Here is a 10,929-nt window from a genome sequence, read left to right on the forward strand (position 1 = left end):
TTAATTAAACCGACACAAACTCATGAGGGAGTATTGTTATGTCAGCATAGAATATGTTGAAGGGGTTTTGCTTGAACTTGCAAATCTACCACTAGAAGCTCAGTCTTCATAAATCAGTTTTAAATTAATTTGCACATATCTCTCTGGTAGTTAAACTAGTGCAACTTCTACCGAAACAAACTTCTAGTCAAGCTGTGCCTGCTTCATAAAACCTTTGAGTGAAGTCATAAGGTGGCATAAGATTAAGACCCTTAGCAACATCCATAGTGCGACATCACTTTGTACCAGCTGAGAATCTGAAGTTTACTATTGTTCTAATTTGTGGATAAACTTTAAAATACTGCCTGTGCTTGCTGGAAGGAGTGTGGTAGACAAAATAAAGCAGATTTGGTTGCCCAGATGAATATAGATTTTGCTGATATTTATCTAAAAAGTAATGTAATTTAGAGAATCACAAGTTCTCTAGGACAAAGCAATATATCCTTAATATTGGTCATCCCAGAACAGGCAAACAATGGGCAAAGGGTTTTCATACCCATCACCATGTTTCTTTAGTTGGAGGTCAGGTTCTCCTAGACTCCTGTCTTACAGCAATGATACTGCAATGAGAGCAGTTAATTGCAAGGAGCTCCATGTTCACAAGTTCACAAGTTACATCTGATCATGAGAAAGATATGCAATCTGCAGGTAGCAATTATCAGTAACCTCTGCTGATAAGCCCTTAGTTCTCAGGTTACACATGGTGCAAAGAGTTAAACAAACAAAGAACCCATCTGGCCTGTGAGTGATCAGTTCAGCAGATAGGTTACAAATAAACAGGTATGCTGCATACATGAAAAAGAGCAAAACTAAAAGACAGAACAACAACACAAGCTACACAGTTTTAATATCAGTCCTGATATCCCACTTCAAAACTCTGATCTGTTCAAATGAAAATATTTTTCTATTCATTTGTTTGCTTTCCATATCTTTGGCATTTTTAATTTTTGATTTAATTATTAGTGAAAAAGTCCTTAAGAACTTTCCCAGTCAGTCTTCTTTCAATACATGCCAAAGACAGGGAGTAAATTTGAAGCTTGGTTATTCCTCTGATGTGCCTTATAAAGCATACATAATTGCTAGCCAGATGCTTCCTCAGCCAAAAAGCTGTTTTCTGAAGTGAAATATGACAAGTTAGGCAGCAGGATTAGTTTATCATGACATCCACTGGAGGATAAAGCTGTAATGATACAATTACAATCAAGACAAAGGAGAGACTTCTGATTTTGTTGTTTTGGGACAGCATTATCAATCATTTTCTTTAGCAGAAGAAATGAAGACTAGACCGAGTGCAACAGGGTCCTGTTACATGCTTGCTGTCATGCATTTCAACTTTGTTTGGTGCTTTGTGTGCTCTTACCCTCATCCCTTCAAACCGTGACAACGCTCTCAGTGGTCTCAGAGCTCGGAGGGTCCTGAGGGATTTAATGGGACCCATCTCGGAGTATCCAAGAGTGTTGGCTATGAGGCTTATTAAGGAGACCTGGATGAAGATACAAAGCAAAAATCCAAGCTGTTAGTATGCTTCTGCCACCTTCTTTCTCTTCTGCCTTTTCTTTCTGAAAAGTTAGTGGAACAGTGGAAATAAACACAGCTTTAAATGAGAGTCATTTAATTGGAACAACAGAAAATGAAGTTTTTACATCCTCACATATACAGAACTCGTACCAACTCACAAAACTTTTTTTTTTCCATTTTAAATGCAAACTTTATAGAATACACTTTCAAAGATGTTGGTTTTCTTTTAACTAAGCACAGAGAAATCTTCTCAATGTTAGCTTGCACAAAGTGGATGAGAAAAGAGATCACTGTTATGAAAGCAGCATTCTCTGACACCCATGCTGTAGTTTCCTTCATGCTTCTCAAGGTGTGTGTGCCTCTCCCACTACTGAAGACATGATGACTCATGTAAGTGCTATAATTTAGGGCTTTCCAGATGAAAGCACCTGTAAGATCTATCCATTTCCAGCTGTGATAAAAGATTTTAGTCTTACTGTTCAATTATCCATCTTACACTTACTCATTAGAAAACAAGTCTTCTAGATTGCTGATCTGATTTAATAATGTAGACTCTAAAATAATCCTGTTCATGGCTTTGAATTTGCACTTTTTCACTTTATTCTCGTCCCTGCACAGCCTCCAAAGGGAAAAGAAGCTCAATTGGCACTCAGTTCTAAGGCCCATACATCTCAAAGACTATTTCACTGAAACACATTTTGAAATATTTTCAAATCTGAAGGAATCATGGAAGGGTTTCAATGCTCTTCATGTTCTTGGAGCTTTCATACTGCCCACCTGTTTGTATTAAAAAAGGAACCAAAATGAATCTCCACATGGAGGTTCTCCAAAGGGCAACACTATGGCACATATTTATGCCTTTGGGGGAAAGATCAGCACAGAAAATGGCCTCAACCCCATAAAGCTTTGGAATTCCCTATCAAGAAAGGTAGGAGGTATGAGAAAAATACTATACTCAGTAGTAGAACCACAATCTTCACCCTCATACACTTCAGAGTGATCTCATTCACTGTAAAATAAATGTACAGATTTATAATGAATCAATAAAGAGCACTCAACACCCTCCTTTGCTGGCTTTGCCCAGTGACTGCAAGTCAGATATTTTCAAGGTTTCCAACCTGCCCTGGTTATGTGCATCTGCACGCTTCCTCCTTCATCCCAGATTTACATCCTTAACTCCCTTTTCCATCAAGGCAGATGATGTCCTGTTCAAATCCTGCAGGACCAGACTTTGGATCTGAGCAGATTACCATTTTCTCTGGAGTGCCACAAATGTCACCCTGATACACATCACAGGTGCTGTTGTCCTCCTGACACAGATTTACACAGCATTAGATATCTATTCAGAGGATTAGGCCATGAAGCACTGTGATATTTGGCAATGATTTACAAGGCTGGAGTCAGAACTGAGTTTGTGGCAAGTTGTTTAAATGCTCATCTGTTGGTTTTGAAGGTATCCCCGTCAAACATTATTTATAGGAGAATCACTAACCCACAGGCTTGGCCATTTGGACTTGATTAAAAGTGACCTGGAAGGTTATTTTTAGGAAATGAAAAAACAAGCGGTTTTCAAAATTGGTGCTGACTGCCCCACATAATCATAGCAAAAGGTGAAGTCAGCGGTTTCTGCAAGTTTTTTTTTCCTGCTACAGCCTGGAGCTACTCTAAGCTTCTGCTTTTGTTCCCTGCTCAGTATGAGATCCTGCAGGCACCCAGAAAACACCAGCAGGACATGCATAGCCTCCACGTTCATGATTCTGCTCATATTTCTAATCCTTCCAGTATCGGTTTGCAAATGGTTTTGTTGCATTTTCAGACAAGAATATCTGTAAGGACCAGACAGCACTAGATCATTATGGGGCTCAGGAGAATCCTAAGAAATCCTACTGTCTTAAGTGTTTCCCAGAAAACGCACAATTTGCTGTTGGGTTTGAGATTTCTTCTGCATGGCACATATGATAGTGGGGAAGCTACGGAGTCTCCCTCATCCTCCTGTGCACCTCTTCTGATCAAAGATGCCTTTTAATTGTTCTTATTTGCAGGTGCTCTCCTTCTAACATTGTCTTTGTGGTACTTCCTAGAACCTGCTAGATCTTACTAAGAAGCTTTCACAGTTTTCTATTTAAATCTTCCTTTCCTTCCCCTAATCAAGTAACAGTACCCTCCACTTTGGCTCTAGGCTACTCCACATCCCTTTTAGTTCTTGATTTTTTTGGTTCCTCTGAAGTCCCCAAGATGATGCTTTCATTGGAGTCTGCTATCTATCATGAGCCCCAGTTCACAACCTAGTCAGCAATGAGAGTCTGTAAGGCTGCAAAAGGGTCCTCCTAAATCAGAGACTGGATCCTTCCTCTACAGACATTAATGGCAGAAGTCCCAGCAGTTCCATGGGCAGGGATTTCAGTCACGGGACTCGTCAGCACAGCCCAACAAGAACTCAACCTCAGCACTCTCAGTAGCTTCGCAAAATGAATTCCACCCTAAAAGAGGGGAACCCCCTGAAAAAAGCAGCATTTCATACCTGGCTCAATGGCAGAGTTGAGTTTCCCAGTAAATCCCAGGCTTTGAGCAAGACCACAGTCAATGTCCCCTATACAACTTGACTTCTTACCACCACTGTAGAGTAATGGGTGTTGCTGAGCTCTCTCTGACCCTGGCATTAAGGGAAATTTGTCTCTCCTGTTCCCCACTTTCTTTGCTCACAGGTAGTTTTACCTATATTTATCTACAGATGTATCTATGCACTGTATTTCTATATGCAATTTATCTACATAGATTTCCTTTGCTGGGGAAAATGACGGATCTTGAAGGGGTTTGTACGACAGCTTCCTGGAGATGGGTACAGGGGAAGATGAATGAACTTCACCTCTTTCATTTTTTTGCCATTTTCAGTGTTACACTCAAGAAAAAAAATCAGAGCTTTTAAATCCTGTGATTGTGTTGAGCACCAGACATGCCAGCCATGGGGATTATCCGGCCAATGCATGGTGTTCTGAAAGCGAGCCTGTGTCATCTATAGAGCTTAGCAGCATGGGTCTGTCATTGTACAACATTTACAGGTGTTTCCAAGGCAAAATTGAGAAGAATCAATGGATTCAGACTGCTGTAATACAAGCAATGATCTCTAAAAGGAGACTAGCCTCACTGATAGCTCTTCAAAGCTGTTGCTGTTATGCTTTTAATGAGAACAAGCCTAAATTTCTCAATCATTTTTACAATGCACTACTAGATTACATTTGAGAAAAGGTTTTTTTTGTTCAAGAATCAAGATGTAGTCACTCCCATTATGCTCAGTGTTGTTCCTACAAACCAGCCATGGTGTGCCCTGTATCCACCTGTGAAAAGCAAAGTGGTGGCCATGGTAAAATGAGCTCTTTGAAAATGTATCAGCTTCTTCTTGAGCACTGGCTTTACAGAGCACTTCTGCAAGCTATCAAATGTTTCAAACTCCTTGAAGAACTCTACAGGGAGCACATTGGTACTCACATAATTCATGAGCTAACAGATCCGCAGCACTTCTCGGACTATTGAAATTATGAACACAGAGATAAAGTCACAGAATGGGTATATATGTCTTCACTATCTGACAGTGACTTAAGAAATTGGTGTTGTAAACCAATACAAACCCCAGTAAAGCTGTCAAAAGAGAATTTTAAGAGCGTGGAAAAAAGCATTGTAAAGTAGGAAGTGCAATAATGAGTTTCCTTTCAGCACACAGAGAGGAAAGGGTCTTTAATCAAAGGAGACAGGTTTTTTCCCAAGGAGCTATTGCATTTATAACAGTAGTTGGGTTACTTCCTATACACCTACATCGTAATAGTATTTCAGGAGCATGCACACCCTCTATTCAGGCAATCTTACTGGTGCCAAAGGGCATAGCCTTTGGGAGCAGCACTTCACCTGGGCCTGACAGAGCTCCCATAACAAGGGGGCAGATTTTAGTTGCCTCCTTGAGTTGCAGATTTGAGGCATTTTATTTTTGTTTATTTATCTATCTACCTATTTATTTATTTTGCAGTTTTCTCACCATCCTAAAAGCGCATCCTTCCAGATAACAAAGTGGACCCCAACAGCACAATGCTTCTTGGCACAGACCACATCATTACTGACATGAATTAACAGCAGAGTCAAGGAATAAACCGTTTGGTCTGGGCAGCTTTCAGAATCCTCCTTGGCTGCCAATTTAATGCCTCAAACCTGTGAGAAGGTTACTGCTAACTACACACCCTGCAAGCTGGGAGAGGAGCACAGACCTTGGCCCTGGTTGAGGATGCAGCACGTGCTGTGTGCACTCAGGGATTTCATCAAATTAACCTGATTGCTCCAATGAGAGACTGGGGAGTGGGAGGAAGGAAAAAAAGGCTGTCCAAAATGGAACACAGCAGCTGAGCTGAAAGCTTGGGCCACTATTTAAATAAGCCATTTCAGCTAATGCAGGCCCCCAGTGCTTTCAAGTAGCTTTCTGTGTGCCCCAGCAACACCTGTCTCTCTCTAATTGTGCTTAATTCATATAGTTATTTATTTTTTAAATGCAAGGTAGAAGGAAGAGAGCTTGGATTACTTTGGGTGTTTCTTCCATCAGATTCTCACAAGCCACCTGGCAGCTCAGTGCCACTATAAACCAAACCCCTGGTCCCCAGTTGCTTCTCCTCTACCCTCACTCTACCCTCACTACATCTCTACCCTCACTACAGAATAAGAAAACTGGAGGGAAACAGGAATTTGCAAGTACAGTTGAGGTATCTGGTGCTTCTGTGAGCTCCCTAAAAAAAGTGAAAAGGGTCTGTATAATAATGTTGCTGTTCCCTCCAGACCTACCATGGCTGAGCAGAAGTTTATTATCCCCTTAAGCTTTTCTCGTATCTGTTTACCCTTTCGCTTGGGCACTGCATTTTCTGCCTCACAGATGCCTGATGCATGATTGCACCTGCAAATCCAGGAGCTGCACAGCAGCAACAAAAGGCAGAAAAGTAAATAAAAGCCTTTAAATTAGGACACCAGAGACACTAAGGTGCTCCGTGCCAAACTTCCACCTCTGCTGCCTGCCTCCTTGAGCCGCAGCCCTTAAGTTCAAGTGAAGGCCATGGATTCTGAAGCTGCCCATGGTATGGGGATGAACGTGGTAACAAAGGGCTGCCCTCACAGCAGGTCTGCTTCTGCTCTGAAGTGCTCTTATGTATGGTAATATGACGGGATACACGAGTGCTTGGCTTAATTATAAACAAAAAATTATCTCCTGGAAAGACAGGCACTAATTCTTATAAATCAGGTTAAAAAGGCTTTCACATCATCCACTCAGCCTTTTTTGTCTAGAGGGAATTTTCTCTTTTTTTTTCCTTCCCATCTAATACTCAAATTAAGGCTGTGAAAGTCTATTCATATTCCATTCCCTCAACCAGTTCCCTGCTCCTAGTGTCCATGGATTTTAAGGGTGTTTTGAGGCAATAAGTGCCCCCCCTTTTTTCATAAGCGCTTTTACATACATCGTTCTTGCATCACAATTGCTTTCTGGCAGTCTCCGGAAGAACCTCTTTATGTCTTGCTGTTCTTTAATCTGTCACTCCTTCACACCTGCTCAGGCTTTTCTAACAGCTCCAGAGTATTCCCCAGGCAGATGGCTGTGAGCCAGGAATTAAACTTCAGCTAATTTCTGGGAGTGGGCTGAACAATCTGCTGCTGCGTGCCTGCATCCAGCAGGATGCCAAAGGGCTCGGCTGCCTTTGGGATTCATGGGTTTCCCACCCCAACCACCTCAAATGGGTTTTCAGACTGTCTCAGTTCATCTTTTCCATTAGGAAGAATGTCTTTTCAGAAGGAGTGATAACGCATTGGCACAGGCTGCTCGGGGAGGCAGTGGTGTCGCTGTCCCTGGAGGTGTTCAGAACTGTGGAGATGTGGCACTGAGGGACGTGGTCAGTAGGCATGGTGGCGGTGGGATGATGGTTGGACTGGGTGATCTTAAAGGTCTTTTCTAACCTTAACGATTAGATGGTATTACATTTCTTTGATCTTCACACTGTGGCTTTGCCAGACCTCTGGGTGCCATTTATCAGCACAGGTAAGGATTGCAGAAGCACTGATGTGACTTCTGGGGACTGTGGGACACCCCTAGATGAGTCAGCACTTAGCTGGGATTTTCCTTCTTGCAGTAGAGGTGGTTGCATGGGTGCAGCTCCTTGGGAAAATCCAGTATTCCTACTGCGATTTGGAGCAAAAGAATTTCTTCACTGTCAACTTCATTTTGCTTCTCATCCAGACGTGGTGCAGAGACAGCCTTGATTTAAGACAGATGAGCAGAAACAATATTCTCCCCTTCAAAAGATCTATGAACACACTGCCTGATGCATCCCAGGATACCCCCTTGATGCCGCCTGCTGTTGTCAGGAGTAGATGGGGATGTGCTTGATTATTATTTATTACTTGAAGATAGCTTTATAGTGCCAGGGGTGTGCATAGTGATTACTGAGAGAACACTTCCCTGGGGCTCAGCCCCATCAGATGTGCTCCACTTCCATTGCAGCCGGTGGGAGTTGAGGTGCAGAGCTGAAAGGATGCTTATTTCTGGGCAGGATCAGGCTCACCATTACTTGAATATGACATAATGCATAAGAAAAAGAGAAAAGTGTGGGCACGCTGTTTTCAATAGTTGAAGTTCTGTCTGTCCTTGTTTCCTTGTTCAGGAAGGGCACAATACAATGGTGCCGGAGTACAAGAAGGAATCCTCATTTTCATAGCACAAAGCACCCCAAACCACAGCCTAGACAAGGTAGAAGGTCAACCCAACATCTCTGCACCACTGGAGACAGCCTTCAGGTTTCCTCTTAACCCCTTTTTATCCCCCTTTGACTGCCACCAGTCTCTTCAGCACCCTGTTCACTCCTGGTCATCCAGGATAAAGTTTCAGGTGTAGTGGAAAGATGTTTTGCACTCTTCAGCAGCTGGGGTTGTGAAGGTGCTGGTCATCAGGAAAAAGAACTGTAGGAAAATCCTCCATCAGTCTTACAGAGCATGGAAAGCTATATGCATTCTTAAATATGCTTCATCTGTCCTTCCCAGAGATTGTCCTGCATCTAAAGGAGAACACCACTTGGTGGTGTTTGGCTGCCACGCTGATGGAGATGGCCTGACAGGCTGCATGCAAGAGATCAAAGATTTTATCCACTACTCTCTTTCTTACAGAACGATAGAATCATTAAAGTTGGAAAAGATCTCTAAGATTACGAAGTCTAACCCCAACCTATCCCACCATGCCCACAGACCATGTCCCTCAGTGCCATATCTCCAAGTTCCTTGAATCCCTCCAGGGATGGTGACTCCACCACCTCCCTGATATTCTTCCTGATCCTAGAATTGTAGAGTCCTAGAGTCACAAAGGTTGGAAAATGCCTCCAAGATCATCCAGTCCAACCATCATAATATCCAAACTGAACCCCTCTTGCCACACCTTGAGGCCAAGGCGTTCTTCTAATAAAAGAGTATTGAAATTCTATTCAAGAAAAAGAAGGGGCTAATAAATCCGTTTGAGCAACAATCTGAGCTGAGCTGAGCTTTTTACATCACTTCCAAAAGCTGAAATTCTCAATTAATAAATATCAACACTGCAACCAGTTGACAACATGTAATCTCTGCTTCCTGATGGACTTTTCTCCTCACCTTCATTCACCCATTCCTTCTCCTATGACTGAAGCAAACTTTGTCTTGCTATGCCTTGCCTGAAATCCAGCTTGTGCTTCACTTGGCATCTATGTGGTAACTAACATGAGGTGCAAACTAAGATAAGACAAGACATTTGGATGTTTTCACATGTGTTGTGTTGAGATAAAGCATGCAGAGGCAGAAGGGAGATTTACAGTGCCCACTGACCTGCTAACACACATTAAAACCACTTATCTTCACACGGAATTTTGCTCCCCACTCATCCTGAATTAGCCAACGTGGAGTAAAACAGCATTTTTAATATTTTTTTTTTTCTTTGAAACAAGGCTCCCTGGCTTTTAGAGAGGGATTCTCTTTTCTATTAGTGAGCTGGGAGGTTTTATGTCATTGGCAGGAGCCCAGAAGAATGCACTGAGGCATCCTCAAAGATCCCACAAGAGCATTTGCTTTGAGGAGCTGGAAGGAAACCAGTCAGAAACCTGCTCTGAGGTAATAATGCTCCGCTGTAACCTGTGGATCTTCAATAGCTCACAGAGAGCACTAATAAATTTGCTCACAAGATGCTTCTCCAAGTGACGAGCTATAGTATTTCTACTCTATCTTGGCTGTATTTCTGTCACTCTGTTCCCCTGTGCTTTTCCAAACAGAAACTAGATGAAATCCACATGTTTTTAAGACACTATCCAAAGAATACAAATTGGATTTCAGTGCTGTCTTGGAGCAACTCATTACAGCAGATTGCGTAATTACTGGTAAAGCAAACAGAAATCACCTTGCTAATCAACAGGGAGTACAGATGCAAAACAAAAACAAAAACAATTAAAATAATCATAAGCTGTCAATATTTACTTCACACAGCAAGTTTTTAATTGTCACTTAAAGACAATCCAACACAAGGGCATAATTTAATTCAATTCAATTCTCAGCTAGGGATAGATTGTTAAACTTATTTATCTCATACCCAAAGATTATTAGCTGTTCTTTAACTCATCAGGCAGTGAAGTATTCTAAGTAGAAGTCCTAGAGCAAGGGCTTTCCAGGAAACTATGCTGGAAAATGCCTATATTTTTTAAGCCTTCAGTGAAAATACAGTGTATTTAACGAGTGAACATTTATGAGCAGTTCTTAGACAAGCAGACAGGAAATTTGGCAGCGAACAGGAAATTTGGAAAGGGGCTCAATGGGGAGTACAGATGTCCAAGTACAAACTCAGCAGTGTCAGGCAAACACCAGAAACACTTTCTGCTATAACCTTCACAACAAGCAATTGCTTTAGGAAAGATCTTTTCCAAGTATGTAATCTTAAAAGATGTGATAATCTCAGGAAGAATTTGGGGGGAAACGCTCACATCCCCTCATCCCTGAAACCAGTAAGCAACAATCAGGTTCTTTTAAACCTCTATTGGAACTAACTCTTGGTCAATTAAATTGAAGCCAAAAAGCTGTAATGGACACGATGGATTTGCAATAATGGACTTTTGTAGAGAGATGACACAGGTGCCCACTTAAGAGGATTTTTCTGAGTATGCCACAGGCCATGAAACCTGCCTATGGCTTTTTTTTTTGGAGTATTGCTACCAATGAGTTAGAGCTGTTACATCCTGATTCTGAGAGAGTTCTCTATTGATGGCTTCTGCAGGGTCTGTCCCCTCCTCCACAGCATGAGATGAGCAAGCAAAGGAGGGAAGGGAAAGGGAAAGGGAAAGGGAAAGGGAA

At 42.0% G+C, this 10,929-nt stretch overlaps 1 protein-coding gene across 4 annotated transcripts in view; it reads right to left on the minus strand.

Annotated features, from left to right (window-relative positions):
- Window positions 1-10,929, minus strand: part of LOC122189528 (sodium channel protein type 5 subunit alpha-like) — a 206,878-nt gene that overhangs the window by 20,147 nt on the left and 175,802 nt on the right. For all 4 annotated transcript variants that reach the window (XM_042888790.1, XM_042888786.1, XM_042888788.1 and 1 more), the window contains exon 21: window positions 1,400-1,522. In XM_042888790.1, the coding sequence (XP_042744724.1) occupies window positions 1,400-1,522 (123 nt within the window). The remainder of the gene's footprint in view (window positions 1-1,399; window positions 1,523-10,929) is intronic.

Source organism: Lagopus leucura, unplaced genomic scaffold, assembly GCF_019238085.1.
Source record: "Lagopus leucura isolate 7727_CA_CO unplaced genomic scaffold, USGS_WTPT01 Super-Scaffold_100157, whole genome shotgun sequence".
In the NCBI taxonomy this organism is placed as follows: Eukaryota; Metazoa; Chordata; class Aves; order Galliformes; family Phasianidae; genus Lagopus; species Lagopus leucura.